The 24,375-nt window shown below is 43.2% G+C and overlaps 1 protein-coding gene across 1 annotated transcript in view; it reads right to left on the reverse strand.

The window, feature by feature from the left end:
• znf385c (zinc finger protein 385C) overlaps positions 1-24,375 on the reverse strand; it is a 95,689-nt gene that overhangs the window by 54,548 nt on the left and 16,766 nt on the right. Inside the window, exon 2 of the mRNA XM_037476791.2 lies at positions 8,280-8,609. Within this exon, the coding sequence (XP_037332688.1) occupies positions 8,280-8,607 (328 nt within the window). The 5' untranslated portion in view covers positions 8,608-8,609. The remainder of the gene's footprint in view (positions 1-8,279; positions 8,610-24,375) is intronic.

Consider the following 24,375-nt stretch of genomic DNA (forward strand, 5'->3'; position numbering starts at 1 on the left):
TATGGTATTTGCATACAAATTCAAAGAAATGGTATGCTTACGGTACAGTAGCAGAGAACACAAGTCAGGTGCATGAATGGGACGACATGGGAAACATCACATCCTGTGCAGTGGTTAAGATCCCAAATATGCTTTATTGCCAATTGTTTGGGTAGTTGGATCACTAATTGGGTAATGCGGTGGGCACCTGCAGGTTACTTAGGGGCATAGCCATGTGGGACCAGCGTGCACCGGGGTGACGAATACGTTTTTACCAGTTAAAACAGTGAGACAGTTAAAACAGTGAGACAGTGAAACAGTTAAAACAGTGAGACAGTGAAACAGTTAAAACAGTGAGAAAGTGAAACAGTTAAAACAGTGAGACAGTGAAACAGTTAAAACAGTGAGACAGTGAAACAGTTAAAACAGTAAGACAGTTAAAACAGTGAAACAGTTAGACAGTGTATAGGAACTGCATAGGAAAGCAGCTCACTTTATGTTTTTGGTGGAATTTTGGTAAAAAATAAACAAGAAACAACAAGAAAACACCGCCTGGACAACACTGTTTTTCTGTGTAAAAGAAGTCGAACTAGGTGCAGCGGTGGCCCTTTGATTCAAGGATACGTAGGACAAATGGCCACTACAACAGGCATTTCCAGAGTCACCAATGAACCTATCCTATCCATGTCTGGAGTGTGAAAGGAAGCCGAAGTACTGGAAAGACCCTTCTTAAAACGCACGAGTCAGCATCTTGTCCTGCAATTTGGCTTAACACGTAACTAAATAAAGATCCAGGCTAATTAGCTGGTTAAATGCACCACATCAAACAGAATGTACCAAACATCCCTCCACTAGGATTAGCGGCCTGAGAGGTCCTTACTCCTCAGTACCACAAACAAGCCATTGTCAAGTGCAAGTTTGATTACTTTGTTCCTCATTCCCGTGCTGGTGCTCAGCCGGCCTTAAGATGCTTCCTGAAATACCTTTCATTCTCTTTATTCATGAAAAAATAATATACGTTACATAGAATACATGTTGTTTATGTGCTGCTATCTCTCGGGTTTGAACTGTGCCTTTCTAATAAACCTGCCTTTAAAACTAAAAAGGCTTATTGTGTTTAAGTGGTTTAGATTACAGTTTCATACTTTGTGTTATCAAGTGATTCAGTTTGAGTTTGTACACAGAAAAAAAAAAATGTTTGTTTATTGGTGTGAAATAAAAAACAGAAGGATGCAAGTGTGTTTTCCTCTGTGGGTGTGGGGCACGCACATCAATACCGGTGAGGAGTCTATTTCTGTCTTTGCTAGTGCACCATGCGTTTCCCCCTCCTACTTTCATTTGCATCCCATTTCACCTGGTTTACATCTGTTTACTAAAGCTTTTCTTCCTCAGTTTTGTTTACGACCCAGTGAGGGTCTCTTGAGGTCCACGCGCGGTGACTCTGTAGGACTGCTTTGTGGCCGTTTCTAGTAACACAATATGAAACAAGTGCTTTGATGAGTAACAGATACAATTCACATCTGAAAACTGCCGGTAAAAAAAATAATAATTTAGCGCGTTCGGAACCGGGTCTGGCCTCCCATAGTGCATTGCTTCCGTTGGCGAGGCATTTGATATGAGGGACTGGAGGAAACTTTCGGAAAATAAATGAGGCATCGGAAACTTCCGGGAGCCATATAGTGGCCTTGGTAAGACTTGTGTTGGTCTACTTCTTTCTCTCACACACACACACCACTCTATTCAATCCAGCCTCTCAATATCCTTTCTAATCTTTACCCCTTCTCTCCATCTCTTCAATGTGATCCTTCCCCTCAGAACTTTCATCTTCCTTGTTTCTCTCCCTCATATATGGTTCATCACTCTCTATCTCCCCTTAATTCCAGCCTACCTTCTCCCTCTCTAACCTACATCCCTGTCCCTGGATACAGCTGGTAATAAGTCACTCAGCTGTAATTTCGGCCTTCTAAAGGCCTGTAATGATGGGGCTCAGAGGATGGCTAAGGTGGGGAGGGGGGGGGGGGGTAAAAGGACTCGTCTCTGCCCTGAAAGAAAGCCTTTCATGAGTCTTTTTTTACGCTGAGCAACTGGGGGGGAATGGGCGAAATTGGCCAAGAGACAAAGACAGAGAGCGAGAGAGGAAGAGGGCGGCTCATCAGGTCACATTGAACCTTTGTTGTCTCTGTATATAATATACAACATGCCTACTGAGGCTCGGTGTGTGTTGTATCTTTTGTGCCAATACAAATACTCTATATGCAGCTTGAAAATAAAACAGAACCAGTAAAAGGGGGACAAAGGCAACGGTGAAGCAGAAAGAGAGCGACAGGGGTTGTGCTAAGTGACTGAATTGACACAATACTGGTAAAGCTGACTGCTATTTTTTGACATTTAGCACACTGGCAAACTCTTCAATTTCATTTAGCAGACAGGTCTGTGGCGGATGTCGGAGTACGGGCGAGATAAGGGCTCATATTGAGATTTGTTTGGCCTTATCCACGGACAGAGCTGGTCGACCTGTCAGAACCCGAGTAAACACAGACATCAGACGATTTCTGAGGGATGCGCCTCTCGCCCCGTGGCCTTATGAGCACGGTTCCTCGCGTGTCTCGCTCCGCATGCCCTGTTTGTCGAATGCCTGCCGACCTTTCTCCAGAGTTTGAACTACCGTCACATGGTGGGGCCGCGTCCTGCGGCGAGCAGGGAGGAGGGAGAGAGAAGGAGCGGTGGGGGGTTGAGAACAAAGTGCAAGACCCCACAGTCACGTAGCATTTACTGAGATTTACACAATTGCCGCCACTGGGGAAAGACACCGAGGTGCGGAATTAGTAAATTCTCTAAAAAGTATGGTTAAGGATATTAGGATTTTTATTTACTGTTTTTTTTATTCTCACTGCTTTGATAATTTGCTACTTTGTGGTTTTAATGAGGGCTGTCAAACGATTAAAATATGTATTTTATTCACGATTAATCGCATTTGTTTATTGAATCTTGCGATAAAAATTGCGATAAAATTGACGTCATTAAAATGGGTTTGCATTAACGTTGTTTAATGACAGCACTAGTTTTAATGTTTGCCCAAGTTGAATAAAACAGACAACCCGCAGCTGCGTAGTAATTTCTCCCAAAAATATATTTTTGATGAAAACATCAAAAGACCAACCTGGGGCAGACAACACTTGATGATATACAAAAATTAAGATAAGGCTGCTCGTTCACAAACACCACATGCGGTCAACATATGCACATTTATGTCCAAAGGAGGGGAAAGTAATTTCCCTCCGCTGGGGGAGAAAATTGGAAAATGGCAAAGAAGCACAAAAATAAAACGCAGATGCACAAATGTATTCAGGCAGATAATCCTTGCCTTTAATCCGATTCCTCACGCTTTATTAAAACAGAGCCAGAGAGATGGAGTCAGACGGGGACCATGGTAAAGAGACAAACCATGAAGAGGGGGCTCACATTACACAGACATACACTATAAAATATGCACAAATCAAAAGGAAAAATAGAGTCGGAGGTCTCTATAAAAAAAGAAATGCAAATTCTCTCTCCCACGTTCTTGCATTGTCTGTGTCCCACAGCAAACACGTCAACACAGGACACATTCATGCCTTCTCACCATGCCAAAGAAGACTAACCCATGAAATACAACCATAGACAGGGGAAACAGTGTGTTGTCAGATTTATATATCTACAGGTGCCACTGATGGGTCATATCAGGCCAGGGCCAGGCTGCTGTCGGTCCCTTTCTCTTCCCTCTCCCAACCCACCATCATTTGATCATCAGGATTATTAATAGCAACGCAGAACTGGACCTGAACTGAAGTGTGTATGCTTGTAAGAAAGAGTGTCTGCAAGTGTGTTAGTGCCGTGGGAATGCCGATGCAAAAGCAAATGAAAATATTTAGCCATCACATGGTACAGCGTTTTGAGGGGAGGGATGTGAATTAAAAATGAATACAAGTATTATAAGGTGTGTGTATCAGATACATTTATGTGTGCCCACGATAAGATATATCACTGGAGACCATTTTCATTATAAAAAAAACGAACTATCGCATCTGGAATTTCTGTTTTCAACTTGAAGTTGGATTGTGAGTCCACCAAATCACCTGGGCTTTGGAGATTTTTTTTTAATTATGAGTGAGTGCAAATGATGCAATTGATGTAAACACAATAAACAATGAAATTGTGACAAATACCTCCAACACTAGTTTTTTTCAATTGACATTTAAATATTGCACGCATTGGGATGGTTTTTCTTCATGGGCAAGGTGAAATATAGCAGTAGCAGCCACACATGATGAAACATCTTGTGGATTTGTTGTTTGTTTTTTCTTTAAATAACCATTGTATTTTCTGGAAATAGGCTGCAACTGAATTGTTGGAAAACCGGCTGATTTGTATTGGTCACATCTTAAACATTCCCTTAAAAAAAGATTCATCATTTTAAAAGTTGTGCATTGCTGGCAACTACGCCCACACAGTGAATTTCACTGAAACACAAATAACATCACAAATCAATACCTAAACTTACACAAAACATCTGGGTTTATTTCCTCAATCCTGATTCATTAGCGAGCTTCTCTGAATATCACTCCCCATCAGATCAGGATGAAGAAGGAAGGAGAGATGAGGCGGACGGGAGAGAAAGAAAGGGAGACAGGAAGGAGAAGAAAGCCTGAACCCACTGTCAGCTCAGCCAAGCAGAGCGGGAAGAAAATGCACGCCGACATGGAGACGATGCACTGGGACACACACACATGCAGAGACACACACACATTGATTAGTTGTACGAATGTTATACAATTTGTTCAAGGAACCTAAAAACCTACAAAAGAGCCAGGCCTGGATGCCTTACTGTACGTATGCGGGCTGACTCGAACACAGAGGCAACCAAGCATGCGTTGACGTATCCGCCGCAAAAGTTACAGACTCTGCAGCATTTAAGAATTCTAAAAATATCTGAACCAGACATGCGGCATGTACACAAACACACACACACACACACACACACACACACGCACACACACACAGCAGTGAAGCAGTGGCGGAGCTGAGGACACAGCAGGGCTGCTTGCCTGAGGGAGTCAGCAGAAGGTGAGGAGAGATAAGGCTGTGTGATTGTGACTGCATGTCAGAGAGAATCTGCACAACACACCAGTTCAGCACTCCCTTCGCATCACACAAACACACACAACGCACAAACACATTCACACAAACCTTAATATACATCAGTGGGGAATTTTCACAACACGTAGCCTGCGTGTGTGACTGACTGAGTTTCTGGTATATTATGAAATCCATGAAGTTTTTGCTACTGCAGCTACAGTAAGCACCTAAAAAATCAGCATGGGATCCTATAAGATTAGTTTGTGTTCCTCATAAGAGACCAATAGAGAGAGCCTCCCACCCTCCCACCACTGTGAAGTCTGAAAAGTTGGGCTTTTCTTTGAGCCGATGGTATGTTTGTGGATAAAAGAAGGAAAAGGTGGATTTGAAAATGAGGGAGTTACTGTATTAAAATCGCACATTCACTGATTCGTCATGGCGGACAGCTCCATCTCGGCGGGGGCCGCTGCTGCACAAACAAACATGCTGAATCAGGGAAACAGAGCTGATGAGATCTGATGAAACCCAACCACGCCAGGACCTGACAGGCTGTACAATTGTGTGTGTTTGTACAGTATTTGCGTGTGAATGGATGAATGCCTATTTATGTGTCTTGTGAATTCAATATCTGTCTGTGTTATGCATGTATTTAACCATGCAGAAAATATCCATGCGAAAACACATTCCCATGCAAGACAGATGCTTGTCGGTAATTTTCCATTGAGGCCAAAATCACAAGCCTGAGCAATACTTGACTCACGAGGTGTTGAATCGGTGAAGAAGTTCTCGCCAAAAGTAGGACCCAAGCACTTTCTGCACAACCACTAAAACCCTATTTTCAGCTCAGGATAAGGATATGTGCTGATGTCAGTGAACACACTGATGGAGATACGTAAAAAAAAACAGAGTCTACAGTCAAAAGTTTTCGGTCAACATTTGCATTTTCAGAATGACTTTCTAAAAAAATGATCTGCCCACATTGACAAAAATGTTTGAATGTACTCTTTTTCTTCCTGTATTTGCTTTGCAATCATCTAGATGTTACATTCCTTTTTTTTAAAAACCCTGTCAAGGACATACTGCTCTCCTCTGTGATCGTGGATGTTCTGCATCAATAGAGCCATATGTTTTTGTTTTTCTATTGCCAAATTAATCACAATCAGAAGACGGATCTGATCCACTGTCATGAAAGCTGCTGAACAAATTAAGTTGCTGCATGGAACTTGTGAGATAAATCAATATTACACAGCCACGGAAAAAGAAACAAAACCCAGATTGAGCGATCACAGGATGCGTCACAAGCAACTGAAGGCCCCTTAACATTACTGCCTAGTTGATGTATGTAGGCCATGTTTGATATATGACATTCATACATCAGCATGTTGAAAAGGTTTCGTCTGCACACTGAGCGCAAACAGAGAGAATTACAGGGTTCTTCATTTAGTACTTCCACTAAGGGTACAGTCTAAGAACAGCAATATCTCATCAGTCCCTTGAAAGAACACATACACAAACAGAGGCACAGAGCCACTGATTATTCATTATCCTTAATGCATTTAAACTACCTGGTGCATACACATGTAAATAAAAATAACACAGACACAGCTTCTTGACTGTAAACCTTCACTTTCGGCCTGTCTGTGGGGAAACCAGTTGTAGCCCACTGTCTTTGGAATATAATCATTTCCCAACAAGGCCATCCGTAAGGAATACTAAGGAAAGTGCTCATTAGAAATAATGAAACAATAATAGAAGCAATTTTGTGCACACAACACACACAAATTTCTAGTGAAAAGCCGCAAAAATTGACAACAAAATGATTTAAATGCAAGAAACGTCTTTCTTCTACAAACACATAATCAATTCCAGGGAAGCAATGTTCTCCAAATAAGGTAGTCATTATTTTCAAAAGCATTAGGAGAAATTATTTGGAGGACAAATAACGCATCATCTATTGTGCGACTGTTAACGCAGCACTGCAGTGGGTTTCACAAATAACTCCTACAACTGCATTTCTTGGAAAACAGCTTCAGGGAATTTTAGTTCTTTAAAAAAGCCTTTAAAGGCTTTATCCATTTCTATTCGTTTTTGCTCTCTTAGCATGCTACAAGACATTTTGGTAGATAAATACTGTGCGCTTCATAGAAAAGCTCTGCATTTTGTGCGGTGAAGTGCCTTGCTGAAGGGTACATTGACCGCACATGGATTTCCCGGGCTATCTTGAAAATGTAACCACTGAACATCCCTAATGCCTTCAGCATTAGTTCAGTGCTGCCTTAGAAATGTCTTTTCAGAGCTTGACATTTAACCACATAGATGCACCGCTGGGATGAGATTATTTCACTTGCTTTGAAGGATTTTACATCCCGATGTTCCCAGATGCCCTTTTCAGATAGTGCCGGTTCAAACACTGTTAAGCTCTTTTAGGGAAATCAATGTCAGACACAGATAGAAGCATACATGCATTTAGAAGAAATCATCTGCGTGTTGCATGTTGGCTTTGGGCAGTGGGGGCCATGTGATTGGTTATAGACAGACATCTAACAGGCACCTGCCGTGAGACACAACCCACCGCGAGGTCTCAGTCTTTGGACAACTATCGAAGAGATTGAATTGGCTTTCCAAGTAGTTTCCACCTGCTTTTACGGGGCTCTTTGAGCTTATTGTGTCTCCGTCTAGCTACATTACCTGACCATACGTGTGCATTGTTGTAGCAAGGCTGGAGAAAGAGCAAAAAGAGAGACTGGGAGTGTGAACAAGCCAAATTAAAGTGATTCCCCCAGAAGGCAAAGTCCTAATAAAAGCTGTGACTTGAATGTCCAAAATGTCCAACTTCACTCCATCCGCATCACTCCCAGAAACACAACCATCAATCAAAACCAACGTTTAATTAGTGTCTCACTCCTCAGTGTGTGAGTGTGTGTGGGTGTGTGTGTGTGTGTTTCTTTAGCCCAAAGCGTTGTCTGAACAGATTTCATTGAAATTGCATTTGTTTAACTTCTGATGGCTGTGAGTAGGGGGGGCTGGTACACAGACTGGTGTCACCATTGGGATTCTGTGAATGGCCCCATTGGGACAGCGTTACTAAATCTAGAAGCACGGCACAAGCAAGTATTCTGCATTTAGATTGGATTTTGTAGCAATAAGTGAACATTGCGGTCAGTCGAGCGGCGCCTCTGGCGTACCTGTGTTACTTGGCCCTTTGCCATTGCTGATCTGCTTGAGTCTTTTCTGGTGGGATTTGCCATTGTAGTGGATCTGGGCCTGTGCGGCTGAGTTGAGTTGGATGTTGCAAACCTCACACAGTGTGTAGCTCCGCTGCTTTCTCTCCCTTTTGGGTCTGCAGAGCGCAGAAGGCAGCGCGCTCCCCGGCGACTGCTCATCCGGTACTGCAACTTCGTCGAGGGTGTCGCGGCAAGGCTCGCAGTCCATCTGCACCCCGCGCCCGCCACCAAAGCCCCTCCCGGCGAGCTCGCCGTCCGGCGCAGCTGATAGGCTGAACGGACGTTTCATACCTGCGATAGAGGAAGAGGAAAAGGGAAAATACAAAAAAAGAGGATGAAACCAGTGAGGAAAGACCAGTACAGCTCAGGCGTCATACCTCTCCTCACTCAGCAGCTTTGTTTAAATGACGCTCTCTCCCTTTGTGAAAGAACCTGGCATTGACATGTGCTGTGAAACGGAGTAAGGCTGCGTGGCTCGCCTCCTATTGATGGAAGCATCACTCTCCTGGCATGACCTGGCTCAGGCAGCATGTAAAGCCAGCCTGTTGAAACCCGATAGCCCCGTAGGACACGTGAGAAAAAACAGAATCCCCCCTGATTCCCAAAGCTTTGCGGGGGGAGCATTTGGAATCTGACCTCATTCCTGTCCGTCACACTGGTCTGCAGTGACACCTGCACCGTCTACACACAGGTGCACAAATGGAAAAGGAAGACATCAGAAAAAAAACAAAAGACACACTGGCCACAAACGTGTTAATGATCACACTGTACTGTGGGAGGTCCGCCGGCGCCGTGGGGTGCGATGACGCACCACTTGGGGGAGACAGAGTGCCGCAGTGTGGCTCTCTGAGGACCGGTGGGGCCCCTCTGACAAGCTGCTTCACATGTGATGACGGCGCACCCCGGGACATCAAAATCCTGCAGCAGCCGTGCTGCTTCTTGGGAGGACCTCAGCGTCACCATGCCTGAATCGGATTGGCCAACAGGAAAACAACTGGCGGTCCAGGCCCTTATGTAATGGAATATTATAGTCAATTGGGTACTGGAGCTGAAGCTGGTACACTTCTGTGTTTGTACAACTACAGGGTACCTGGATGCGCGGGGGGTCGGCAGCAAAGCACGACTGTCGCGTCAAAAGAGACAAACAAGCCAAGTGACATTTCTTTTAAAAAGGGCATCTGCTTGAACTCGTTTTCCGTGGAGGACTCTCTTGTGGAGAAGAAGACTTGACAGGAGAGACATGCAGCTACTGTATAAATAAATGAAAAGGTACTTCCACCACAACTCTGTGAAAGATTAAGACTTCACTATTGGAAGAAAAAAAAAGTCCCTAAGAAATACCCTGCTGTGCCTTTCTGCTGCAGGCTTTCTGCCTCTTTATTTATGTAAACATCCAAACGGTCCCCCACTACACACCAAAGTGAAGTGGAGTCTATGATGCATACATACCTATATGCATGAAAAATGGCGCACGCACACACACACACACACACACACACAAACACACCTCAAAAACACATTTGGGCGTGCAGCCTCCATGAAAGCTGCTATTAACATTGCCAATCTGGGAGCACTCAAGAGGCCCCATCAGATATTTGTTTTAACTCTTTAAGCAACGCTGGAAAATAAAAAATGAATCTCTGTGGTCCTTAACCACGCAACTTACTCACGCTCCTGCCAAAGCACTCAGCTAGCCGCCCAAAATGAACATGGCTATCAAAACAAAAAGCTTCAATGAAGACCATATTACACTCCTCTGTGTTTGTGTGTGTGTGTGTGTGTGTGTGTGTGTTTGTGTGTTTGTGTGTGTGTGTGTGTGTGTGTGTGTTTGAACCGAATAGCCTACAGAAACTTTAAAGACTAATCCGACTCCAGCTAGAAGCTGTGTGAGACAAGTGCCCACGCTGTGTCTGCACACACAGAGATCTGGAGGCTGACACAGGGCAGGGGATTGTCAGGTGGTAACCCCCGGGGGAGGAGGGCGAGGGCCGCGCCCTCTGTTTCTGCTGTCTGATGCGCCCTCCTCCGCCCACACCCCCCTCCCTCGGCACATGGGAGCCATCAATCACTGCTGTGATCTTGGTGAAAGATCCAAGCTCAACCGGCATAGCAGCTCTGCTATAAAAACTCTATTTATGATCTTGTGTTTGCTGCTCACTGATCCTGAAATACTCACTTTCCACCAGCTCTAACCACCGACCCACAGCGACGAGCACCACCGCCCATCCACCCTGGGGCTGTGGGTGGTTCTTGCCGGTGCGAGGAGGAGCTGGCCTCCAAATGGACCCATGCAAACACCGCACGCATATTGGCAGCTCCTAAATACAATCAATAAGAGCTCACAGGTAGGCTTGGGTATCGAGGATCGATTGGAATCGGAACTAGCTTTGCGATGAACCCGGTATCGTTCAAAAGTTTAAAAGTCGATTCCTAGTTTTGATTTTCAGTCCGCCGGCGGCGACCGGAAATAGAAACCGCTGAACACCAACGAAGAAGCGTCCACCGGAAGTGTTGGCGTAACAGCGCGATCGAACATGGATAGCGCGCGTCGGCGGTCCAAAGTGTGGTTACACTTTTCGAAACAAACCGAAAACTCAGCAAAATGCAACATTTGCAGCAAAATTGTTTCATGCATAGGAGGGTGCACGTCAAATATGATGAAGCACCTCCGAGGTCATGGAGTGGAAGTAAATGTGTGCCCCGTGTTTGACGCGCTGCGCCGACCGTCCTCCGCTGCCTCTTCCTCTGGCTCCAAGGGCCCATCAGTGGGAGCAAGGTAACCTGCAGTACCATACACTCATGTGTAAATGTAGTTTTGTGAGGTTTCAAAAATAAAGCTCTCTTGAGGAAAGTGTACCCCTGTTAAAATATATTCATAATTTATAATGTTTATACAATATTCAATTTCATAGTTTGATATTTATATTGTATTTAAAAACAGCACTGTTAGAAATTGATGGAGAAGGTCAGACTATTTCCTTCAGAAAGACCCTTGGTTAGCTAGCTCATTTAAAAAATCTGAAACTTTTTTGACCCTGCCTCTTAAAAGAATCGGAATCGAGAATCGCTGGGAACCGGAATCGAATCAAGGAATCGGAATCGTTCAAATTCAAACGATACCCAACCCTACTCACAGGTCACATGATCGCACAATACGAACTGTACCCCTGTCTGTCTACATTTACAGGCACAATTAAGTTGCCCTTGGATTCTTTAAAAAAAGTGCGGGTATTTCAGGGGACATGCAGAAATAAACAGAGGCATGGAGTGAATAAATATATCCACTGCTGCCAATAACACATGGACCAACCTTGGCAGTACAAACAAACTGCAAACAACAAAAAATAAAATCCAATCAAGCCAATAAGAATCGCAGGTGGCCAGAGATGAGCATATTCTGTACACACAACACACCTGCAGGAACCAAAAAGGTAGTTTAAAGAAAAGCCCCTAAATGCTCGGGAGAGACCTCGGGAGAGGGTGAGTGAGGGATTTGTGATGAGAGCATAAAGACACTTGTATAATTGGCGTCATCAAAGTATCATTACTGTCATCATCGCTGCAACTACAGAACGGCCCCCGAGGTCTTTGAAGCTCTGTGTCTTTGTGTCCAGAGTTTCATTGTTGATTATTTCAAGTCCGGGACTACGCTTCTCTAATGAGAGTAATTATACAGGAATCAGCTCTGTGCTTATTGGGTGAGTTACTACCATAATGCGGCTGGCCGGAGTTTAAAGCTTGGACCGAGAGGAACTAAAAAGCAGTGGGGGATAAATGAATGTGTTTTCTCTAATCTCTGTGTGCAGCAGTTCTTTGGCAACACACAGAAAGGGAGTTTGCTTGTGCACAAGTGTGGCTGTGTTTCCCCGGGCGGTAATTTATACAACATCACACTGATCCGATCTCTGAGGCCGTATTTGAAGCGTGTGTTTGTGCAGCTGAGTGTGGATGCTCTTGCATATGTGGGTACGCCTGTGCAGGTTAGTGCACACATCAGACAGAAGGTGTAGCGGAAGATGAAATAACAAGAACAATTGGATGAGAAACTAATGAAGAAAAGGTCCACTTGTGTACAACTAAACAAACAGACATAGTGTCAACGCTTCAATTATACGTTGAAGAGAAAACAGTACAATGAAGATTTTTATTCCTTCTTCTTTAGGTTGTATATATTTGGTCGTTTTTTCTCAAAGCATCAAATGAAAGGCCAATTTAATACAAATGAGCTTCTTTTGCCTCATTTGTTAAGAGATGAACCTAAGGCAGATTGTATCTCACTCATTAGTCGCAGAAGAATCTTTTCATGGCATCCCGTCCATAAACATGCCAATATAATTTCACTGTGGCCACACGTATTGGATCAATAGATCCTTCAATTATAGGACCAGATGAAGATAAGCCTTTAGGTCAAAGAGTCGATACGGTAAGTCTGCCGCCATCACTGACAGCGCCCCCCCCTGTCCCAGGTCAACTGACTGCAGCTGGGCTTTTTTTCATCGCCTCCCCTGACTGAGACTGTTAGACTGCTGTTTCCCTCTCGCAACAAGTAGTAACACATCCCCCGTCTCCCTCACACACACACACACACACACACACAGCGCGCGTTCCTCTGTTCCTCACCCCTGACTTCTTTACTTGTTCTCAGTCGGATATATTCTCACCCAACATGTAGCCACCAGGGAGCAGCTATTAATGTGTGCCGGATGGTCGGAAAACGTGTGAAAGAGAGACTCCTTCTCACTCTGTGAATGAGGTGGTGTGTGTGAGCCCGAAAAACAATGTCTGTCGTTACATGAGCGGAACTGCCTTCTGAAGGGCAAGTTTAATCTATATTTTTTAAATTCTATTGAAATCTGTTTAATGTTGTGGTACTCTATGGAGCAATGTAAAAAGAAAGTATGAATGAAGCCCCATGAATGAGTTATTTAGGAGTACATATGTTGCCGGATGAGGGGAAACATCTGCTCTTCTGCATGTAATCATAAATGCATATTGCTGTTTGGCAAAATCGAATACAGATTTTTAATATGAAATATATACAACCCAAGAATTGTTACTAACCAACCTGATGCATTTCTTTAAGTCATTCAGTCTACTAAGGCCTCTGTCTATCAAGACCTTTAGTGAATATGTCACAAAGCATCAAATGGGTTACACATTATAAGCATATTGGCAACATTTCAGTCACGGTTGCACTATCTATGCCTCCCCAAAAAAACACCTATTGCAACAATTTTTGATTGTGACTAGAATCCTTCAGTAATTTTATTCCCTTTATTCCCTCACACAAGTGCTACTTGTGTGTTGTGTGCCCTATCTCGCTCCCCTGTGTTATTATAATACTACATATTTGTATGAATGCCAAGTTTCACAATGTAGAAAAGGCACACAACACCCACGGCACTGCATACGCCGACTACGTCCACTTGGCCCTATTCATTTAACCACAAAAAAACAGACCGGTCCAGTTTTTTGCACTACTATTCAAACATCCGTCTGCCTCAAGCGGGCTAACTTTAGCCCAGGCAGGAAAAACAGCCCAAATTCGCCTCGTTCACATTCCACCATAAACTCAACTGGGGAACTGCCCAGCTGGAGTAACCACAGGCACTGGGAGAGGTTCCTTACGACACTAGATACAGTTCGACATGGACCAACCCAGGCTCAGCTAAGGTCATAACATGCACACAGGAATATACACACACTCTCACAGTCGACCTGAAGAGTTAACACACTCAGTCCTAGTGAATATTAAACATGTCAAACGTCCTTAAAAGTTGTGTGACAATGTTTAACAGAGGTGTTTATTTTGCGACCTTAAAATAAGAATTTGAAAAATTCAGTAAATGTACACGTGACGTTAACCACTTTACGTCATTTTCTGCCTTCTTCAGAAAACATGTGACTCAATCTGAACCCCATGACGTGGTCTTCTTCAGCCCTTTGACCACAAGTGGATATGGTGCATTGTGGTCTGAATGAAATGTCTAAATTAAAAAAAATTGGTCAAAATACTACAAGGATCCTTATGAACATCAACCTTTAGAGCTTGCCTAAAGCAGCTGTGCTCAAAACGACCCGTTTGGGGTCTTAATGCTAATAAGGCAGCTTTGTGTATTTTCCTGTTCGGATCCTGGGGGAAAGACGCAAAGAGAACAAAAGTCTTTGCACGTCCCCTCACCGCACGTCACTGTCAGTCAAATACACTCTAAAACCATATCGCTTTGAACCACAGCCAAACGAGTCGTTTTCATTAGTAATAATTCATGACAGGAATCATTTTAGAAGCAAGGAGTTTTTCCCAGACACGTCAGATGGACACATTAACGTGCAAAAGACCTATCAAAGTGGAATTTTCATATTAAGTCCTTTTTAACTGATGCAGGAGATTCCATCCACCATCCCAAAGGAAAGTCTTTATCCTCCGTGTACTTTAACCATCAATTCTAGTCTTTAGATACTGGCGGTGTTGTTTTGGTCCCTCAGATGTCAGGGGAAGGAGATTAATTCACATCTGACAGGACACAGATTTTGGAGGCAGGATGGATGGATTCTTGCTTTTAGATAAGAAACTCTAATCCTGCATATAATTAAAATACTAACATAAGCTAAGTAAGAATCTACTTTTCTACTTTTCTAAACCACAATTCAATGTCACATACATTCCACGAGCTGTCCTTAGCGTCCATACAAGCTCAATGGAAAACGGGTATAAGGTGCACTCAGTGGACAACAGAGGCATCGCCTCCCAGGTCAGTGCTCTTTAAGTTGGTCCTGGTTTAAAAATTCCATTGTGATGTTTTAATAGTAATATATACATATATATTAAACCTAAGACGTCTAGAAGATTTCTTTAATTATGCTTGTTTGGACACTTTGTTTAACTTGAAAGGAGATTTTTGTGTTCTGGTAATTGCGCCGGCTATTACAAACATATATTTTTTTTGACATTCATAAAAACCTTGACCAAAATCACTGTTAAAGACTTTAACATGAATGGAATCAAATCCACTGATGCATTTACAGATTTTATTATAATAAATAAATGATGAGTAAACTCACATTAAAATAAATTGTTATTCAAATTAACATGAAATACACAGTCAAAAAAATGCATTTCCTGATTTTGTCTTTGTTAATAATGAATATACAATGCATAATAATAATGTACACTGCACTTACTAAATATACACGCATCATGCATCAAACCTGTCACCTGCCAGGTCAACGCAATTACCCTCCTCGACTCCTCCATCCCTTGACCCTCAAATAGATCAAGACCCATCTTGAACGTCGCAATTCCTTAAAGTTCCGTCGAGTCAAGGGGAGGCGACTTCCAGAGGAGATGAAAGCATGGATACACAAGTGTTATTGCTACACATTAATACTACACCACGGACATGATTCAAACAAGCCCTGGGATAAGAACCACATCAACAATGTGCTTAATGCTTTGTGAAGATTATTATCTGTGGGCTGGAATTAAGCGATGCAGACAAAAGACTCAAGTGTGGGAAACCGATCCAAAATAACGAAATGGCAATGTCTGGATGATATAGAAGAAGACACCGACATGTTTCCTCACATGCCCTCCTGCTACATTTTGCGCCGCGAGATTGAAACCATCTTATGTACTTTGAATCACTGAATCTTACAAGCCCTCTTAATGAGCTGCTTCTTTTCATCGCTGTGGTGTATCTGGGCCCGGGTCGGGATCGCTGCAATTACTGCATGGATTTGATTGCATTAGCTGCATCCCTACCTGTCCTTAATGACATCATGCCTGTAGGAGGAAATTCATTAGACGCAGAGAGCGGAGTCGATCTCCCTCACGTGTGGTTAGACACGCTGACAAATTGCATGCTCTATTGTAAACAAATGTACTGTGGTGAGGGAGGCAAACAAAAACAGGCGAGCAAATTCGACCGAAAGCATTTGGCATCAATTGTGGATTTTTTTTACAGAGATGGAAATAAAGTGGGTGCCTGCAGTTACAGGAGAGGAGCTGTGATTTCCAATTAGACTCACTACATTAAGCTAAATGTATACACGTTCACACAGACAAAGTGACACTCGCATGGCAGAAGAAGAAGGAAGGACCGTCTCAATGTGGGGAGATCAAGAGCACAACGGCTCCTGCTGAAATGCTGTTTCTGCATGTGGATGAGAGAGTGTGATTCAGATGCAAATGTCCATCCGTGTGTGCGCATGTGTGTGTTGTGGTATCTAAGAGTGAGTATCCCCATGTATTATCCGGGGATCAACCACGGTGTTGATGCTGGCATGCAAGCTGCCCTCGCCAATAAAGCTGCCTCTGCATCCACCTGTCCCCGTTGCACCCAGCGCCGACTAAAGGAAGGATTACTTGCCAGAACTGAGAGTGCTGGTTATTTATGTTGCCGGGCAACTCAAAGTGACACACAGTAAATGATTAGTAGCAATGGTGATGCATGAAAATAGATGCTGGCAACATATGTTTAGTGTCTGAACGTAGCATAGGAAGGATGGTGAAGAGTGGGCCATGTTCCGCAAGTGTAAATAATCCTCTCGAAACACAAGATAAACAAGCAAAATATTGTATAATCGAGAGTAAATACAAAATGATCACTTGACAGTTGATAGCAGTTCACATCCTTTTCCGTACAAACTCTTCATCATTTTATTCTGTTACTGTGATATTGTCATAATTATTCAATTAGTTCTTAACATTAGGGTGTGTTTTCAATTTCTAAATGGTCCAAGGGGGAAAAGAAGACAGATTTAAAGAAATTCATGCATTAAGAAACTCATTATAATATTAATGATACCAGTATATATAATTGTTACTTGTTCTTTTTGAAACACACAAATACTTTTGATTGGTTCAACAAAAGAGGAACAAAACCCCCATATTACTGTCGGCCATACTTTCCCTTTGAAAACATGTTATAATTTAATGCAAAACTCAACTTAACCTTAAATTAGATCTCCTTTGGTTGAATGAGTTATGGGTTTCCTGAAATGCCTTTTTGCAATGTAACAATGGGAGAGAAAAGCAGGTGAAAGGAGAACAGTACTGAAGAAAAGACTGACATGCTGAATGAAGGTAATGAATAGAGTAGTGAATATAGTGCCTGGTCCTCACATGGACCTACAAACACTTTAACACTTGCCACTGCAATGGAGCTTCCACCACACCACACAAGCATATGAACTATTGTGCAGCCCTCAACCACAAAGACAGATCTCAGACTGTCACACATCTGTATAGGTCTTGTCTTCACCATGTCTGCATCTTTGATTCCATCTCATTTCAATAATCAAATTTGATGTAATATAGGAAGCCTCAATCCATCTCATGGGGATGTATTTGAGTTCAAGTGTGAATCTGCGCGAGCTGGGGTGGGCTTTGCCGGTTTTAAGCCGTTGATTAGATAAGAAAGACTCACAGTTAAGCAAAAGTACTTCATTTGGATTTTAGATTTCCGGACAACAAGGCATTGATCGGATAGCACGGCTGTTCCACTTAGCGGAAGTATTACCATTTCATGAGAGGATTTAAATCCCTACAGTTACTTTTATTTCTGCACCTTCGTCACATTTTCGAGCTGCATAATGCTCCCCTGTGTATCTGCTGCATATGTATGGGAGAGATTATAATCAACTCTATGATTGCATAGTGAGCAAGTGATTGAGCCCGTCCTCCTCATGTGCCAATCAGAGCGAGGCTGCACTCGGCTGCCCCTGCACAGAATGCCAAACTACAGAGGCAGCGATTAAGCACAGTGGGATTGAGAGTTGAAGGTGAACGGCACTGAAAAGGATCTCGTAATCGGTGTCCCATCCATGCCGAAGCCCTGAAGGAGAGAGAAAAAAAAGGGCCAGCAACACGTTCGGAGCTCAGACGATGAGCTACAGGGTTACGCAAATCAGACTAATTAAAAGACACATTCTCGGATCAGCTTTCAGTAACGTCTGTGTGGCACCTGGATCACATGCAGAGAAATGGGACTATAGTCAATGGCTGTGCGAGAATTGAAAAAACACCAGTCAAGTATTTGTCGTCAAGTCTCATTAAAAAAACAAAAACTGCCATGTTGTTGTCAAAGACAAACAAGCCTAACCTTTGAATTCTGCTCGCAAATTAAGTTATCCATTAAGATTCTTCTATGAGGAGTGACCAAGTCCATCTCTGAACAGCTAAAAATGAATTCTCACTCACACTTTTCCGTCCTTATTGGCTGTGAGCATGTTGCCAATCTGCTGACTTATGTGAGAAGGTCAATGGAGCTACTGAGACTTGGGTCGGATCAGGCTCACAAGGACAAACACCAACAACAAGCAGCGTGTCTTTGAGTGTTGAAATGAGTGCCATTAGTACCAGCTGTGTGTCTGCAACACACACACCCACAGCACACTCGCCCTTTCACCCTCCGTCTTTGCAATCGCTGGCACGTCTTCTCCTATTCTTCCCCCTATCAGCACGTAAGGCCCTTGAGGAACACACTAACAGTGTTAAAGTGGGCTAATTCTTTCTCAGACACTTTTAACAAGGTGTGAGAATGTGTCTGTGTGTGTGTGTGTGTTAGCACACATTTGCATGATTGCGTAAGATGTATGTGCGAGTCGTCAATTGCTCTCACAGGAAGCAAAGTGAATCAATCATGTTGCCACTCACAATTACCCGGCTATTAATAAACCGAACAGTCCGCTGTTGCCTCCACGACAGACATCACTTTGGAAACGACTCCAGGAGGATGATCGTTTTATCACCATATCAATTATTAAGCACCCGGCCTGAATGTGCATGGCTCCGTTGTCTATGTACTAGTTTCCTGATGTATTTTCCTGGGACCAACGCTCCTCATCGCCGCCTTGGTGGCAGTGACAGAGCCAACTGGCGCCCATCGATCCCACGATGACCCGCAGCAGAGGAATAAACTTACAAACACTTATTTAGAAGTAGAGGATCGACTTGCAGTAGTGAGGGGCCGAACATACGCAGAGGACCGAGCGTCCATGAAGAGCTTTAAAGAGAAGTGAGGTGCAGACAAAAGGCCTTCAAATCGTTAAACACTTAATGAATATCTATCATAATTTGAATATCTATCTATGGAACTCCAAACAAATGGTGGTACCTCTTCACCTGCAGTGATTACAGACGTCTATCAAGTAAATATATCGTATGATTCCATTTGGGATCCCCGGCTGGAGCTGCTGCCCCCGTGACCCGACCCGGATAAAGAGGAGATGAGATTCCATTATCAAAGAATAGATATTACTTTGGTTGCTGTGTACTGGTCGCGGTTAATTTTTATTTCCACATATATATATAAATAAATAAAAAAGAATAAAGGACCGAAGATCAGATCAGAGAACAGGACACGACCAGCATATTATTAGGAATCCTTCTGTTCAAGATATGCTGCTTATCTCCACTTGAGCAGTGCAGCAAAATGAGACAGTGGCAATACTTGGAAAATAAATATATCTTTAAAGTTGACATTTCAAACCTGGCAGGTGACCAGAAGTTTAACACGTCGGCGGGTGATTGTGACCCAATGACGAGCCGTGGTTGCTGCTGTTGTTCCACTGTGGTCATTAAACTCTTTGAATAGTGTGAGGGATCAGTAGACTCAGTGGTGACAAGTGAGAATGTCGCCCGGTGTCACGGCGACACTATACTTAGATGCTGTGTGATATACGGCTGTGCGGTCACTCTGAAAGTTGGCCCGGGCTCGACCACGAGTGCGATGTCACCATCCGCTGCGGCCACCGGCTGAACGCTGCTTAGCTTCTGGCTCTCTTCGGGTCGCTCCTGCGGTCCACTTTGTTTTGACTGATTAAAACTTGACTCTCGCTCTGGCCATAAACCCGACGCGCCGACAGCTCCACCAACGACCGGACGGACGTCCAAGTAAACCCGTAGATAAGAGAGTGGAGCCTCGCTGCCAGAGCACAGTCCCTCTCTCCTGGAAACCAGCATTTTATTATATTTCAAACATGTGAGTGTCGAGCTGCTGTAAGGAGGAAGAGAGGAAAGACTGAGAGCTGAGAGCTTCAACCACCATCTATACTTATTCAGATTAGTGGAAGTCTTTATCATCCACCCCACAATATTTCTGTCTTGAGAGACATATGACAGCATCTCATTAGCCAGAACGTGTGGGCAGAAAGTTCTGAAAGCTGACGAAAAGCCAATCAAATAAAGTCTGGTAGCAGTCTAATGGCCCTCCAGATGTTAGTAGGAAATTCAGCTGGATTATGACAGTTCCTTCCACACCTCTGCTGGTCCAAATAAAAAAAGCGATGCAACACTTACTGCACATGCTAGAAAATCTATTTTTCAACAAGCTTCTTCATATAAAGCCATCCAGCACCGTGGGAAGATTCATTTTTGTCACGGCCCATTTCCATGTCAGGGAAGTTCGGCACAATGACAAAAAAGCCCGTTTGTGTCACTGGCTCCTTCTTAGAGGCTAAAAGGGGCTCCACAGAGACAGCAGCAGCATCTCTGTGGAGATTATGGCACAAATCTTTTCTGTTTCTTGCCAAAAACAAGCTTGCTAGAGTGGGTGATGTATTTTTTAAATCCTTTTTTTTTGTTATATTTGTTTTCTTCTCTATATTCTTTGTCTCTTGAAAGAAATCAATAAATACAGCGCAAATGGCATCATTGGATGCCCTACCTGCTTCCTTTCCTTTCTTCCTGCATTTAATTCCTCTGAGTCTTTCACAAGTTTCTATGTTGACAGCTGAAGTACAAGCCATGTTCATTATTTAGTCTAATTATAGCAGTTTTGTGGGAGGGGCTTTAGAGGGAGGCCTAAAGGGAGGGGCATTCGGTGGTGCAACTTTTGAATCACGACAAATGTGCACTTTTATATTGGATTTGACATCCGTAGTAATATTTTTAATCGCGGTCTCATTAACCAATCTGAGCTCATTGTGTTCCTGGCACTTGTTATTCCACTGACATGTGACTAGATGAACCACTTTTTACTTCACCCCGGATGACTGTCTTTGGGTCACAGCATTCGCTCTTTTGATTTGCATCTTTAAATTGAAAAAAATATCCCATTCAACAGTAGTTCCACAAAGAACAGATCACAGAGGGAAGGCAGGGAAAGGATACGCCTTGGACCGTTGATAGACAACTGGCCCATGTCTTTGATGGCTGTGAAAGTAATCTAAAATGATGATGATGATGATAATAATAATAATAGATGGGACAGGAGTGAAAAACGTCCACTTAGCGCTTCTGCAGCCAAATGAAGGTGAAAACATTTCTACACGTTCAACACAACCCCCTGGCCCGACAGGGAGCACACACACACGCATCCTTTATCCCATTATACCATTATCAGGAACTCATTCAATTGGTCCATGAAGCCATTACTACCTATCTTGAACAACGAATGATAACAGCTGCTGAGGTTGCTGAATGAGGAGAGAAATTTGATCCAAAATCCTCAAATTAAATCCAACACCCAATGGACTGTCAGCCTCAAAGAGCAGTGACTCCCACTGTTTCTCTCTATCACCGAGAGCAGAGAGGAGAGACGGCCGAAGAGAGAACAACAGGAAAGAGGGGGTGAAAAATGAAGACATGAGTCCCGACGCCGATATGAGACAGAAAGGAGATGCCATCCAACAGTGATGTGAAGTTGGAGTGGTCCAGGACTGATGAGCAGCTCTGATGGACCCTGGCAGATGCTGCACACACACACACACACTAGGGCAGATGAGGAGGCCTAACGACGCGTGAAAGAGAATTACCCCTCTCCCCCATAGAGGACAGTCTCTCTGCTTTTTGCATGGACAACGCTTATTTCAAATGACCCTACTATCTATTCATGAGGCATCTGTATGTGTGTGTTTTCTTTGTGCTTATAGCAGCCTTTATGCATCTCTAGGGTGCACGTCAGGTGAGCACTTCGCCAAGGTGCACACACACACACACACACACACAGCAGTGTGATCAGTATCTTTGCTTGTGAGAATAAATCATTTAGAGGTTTATTTACCCAAGGAAAGTCAACTGTGTGTAGTTGCTATTTAACATCTCCCTGCATTTCTGTATAGTTACAAGGAATCATAACATCCGGTTAGTTAACCAAAGAGCAAAACCCACTGACTACATGTCCACTGTCATATAGTCACTTTTTGGACACATCTGTCACTTAGACAACTGCCTCCAAACTAATAAAATTAAGCAGAATGGCATTTGGTGGCAATATCTCTCCACAGAAACAGGGTTCCCACAGAAAACGTGGGCTCCTGCTTCAGAAGAACACCGAACGCGAGAAGCACAAGGATCACCCAGTGATTAGTCCTCAAGTGCCGTCATTAGAATACCTCACGCCGACTTCAAGTAGAATAGTGATGACTTGCTGTGCTAATGGAAAGAAATGTTTTAAATCATTTTTAAGGCACAATGACCGTCCACTTCTCTTTAATCGTCATTCAGACACATTGATGTCCAGATGCTTTTGTCTCCTTCTGTACCCTTATGTTGTTTCAGCTATAATGCCCTTCTGCCTATTGTCTCCATAAGCTTTGCCGTCTGAACGTTTTTATTGTTATTGTTTTTTTTTATTGTTTATCTTCCATGATGTGAAAGGGACCGTAAACCGGCCATAGAGATATATTAGAGTAGAACTGTGACCCAGAAAGTATTTCCCATCTTGTATGAAAACAAAAGCACTAGCTGGGGGATGTGTATATAGAGACTATTCATTCATTACAACTTAACTACTCCAAAAATACATTTAGGCTCATCCAGGAATGTCAGCAGCCTCACAGGGTCTGGCTTCTGCCACATTCCAGACTGTAATACCTATGAAAATGTTTGGAGTCATTTTTTAATCCGTTGTGTCAGTGTGTGTGAGTGTAAACCAAAATAATCCACCAGAAGATGCTTTGCTGCAGGGCTGTGGTCTGACGATGCGGAGGAGTTGAGCATCCATGAGGCACAGATGTTGTTCGAATGTAGGTGGGACAAAGAAAAAGGCTCTTAAATAGAGGCTTAGTCTTTCATCCCTTACAGTTGTTTGATTGATTCTCCTGGTGTGTCAAATGACTTGTACAGAGTCAAGATTAGCTGTTGCCAAGGCAACAAAAATAGGTTACCCAGTACAAAATCAACAATGGTCATTCTCCCTCCTGTAACAACTGACTTTTTGGGACTGAAGTGACAAGTTGACGTCTATTATCTATCACAGCCAAAAATGATGATGTAAACTAATCTGCCTTTATTGACAATTTTTTTGTGGCGCTGTTTGTTTCTGATCACCTCTCCAAGCTGATTGCCCAGTCCGTACAGCAGGTGCTTCCCCATTGTCTGGCATTTTAATCAGGTGGGATTATGGCCTAAATTAAGTACAAATGTTATGGAAAATGGTTTGAGTTACATGCTAAGCCTCCAATGGCCTGTAATCCACGACCTTCGCTTCAAGAGTCATCCACGGAGTCAAGTGTGTGTGTGTGTGTGTGTGTGTGTGTTTAGGTGTCTCAGTGAGAGGCCCACACTCTCACTGAGGCCAATCCTAATCGCGATCACATCCACGTTACTTCATATGCTTATTCTAGCTCCCCTGAAAAAGACACATCAGGTCACAGAAATGTGACCTGTGGGGAAGGAGGGAGAGAGAAAAAAAGGGAAGGATGGAAACAGGGACGTTCTGAGACTGGAGGCATCCGTTTGGTGTTCTTTGTGCCCTCAGTCACAGATGAGGGAAGATTAGTCTTGCCAGCAAAGCAATAGATCAGTATCTCAAGGACAACATACCCCCACATCCATCACACATTAAACTGGCTTTGGGATAGTTGTTTTGACCCTCCTCCTGTCACTCAAATCTCACGCAAACTCTTAACCTTCTCTAACACAGCTTTTAAAACGTTTAAAATGGAATTGGTCACAATGTTTAAAACAAACAAACAAACTGGACAATAACTTACTGAAAGAACAAAATGCTGTATTGAAGAAAAATATAAACTTGAGATTATGTAAAAATATAAACTTGAGCTAACTTTCATATTAGGGCTGCTTAATTATGCCAAAAATACTAATCCCAAT

Source organism: Pungitius pungitius, chromosome 12 (assembly GCF_949316345.1).
Source record: "Pungitius pungitius chromosome 12, fPunPun2.1, whole genome shotgun sequence".
Classification (NCBI taxonomy): Eukaryota; Metazoa; Chordata; class Actinopteri; order Perciformes; family Gasterosteidae; genus Pungitius; species Pungitius pungitius.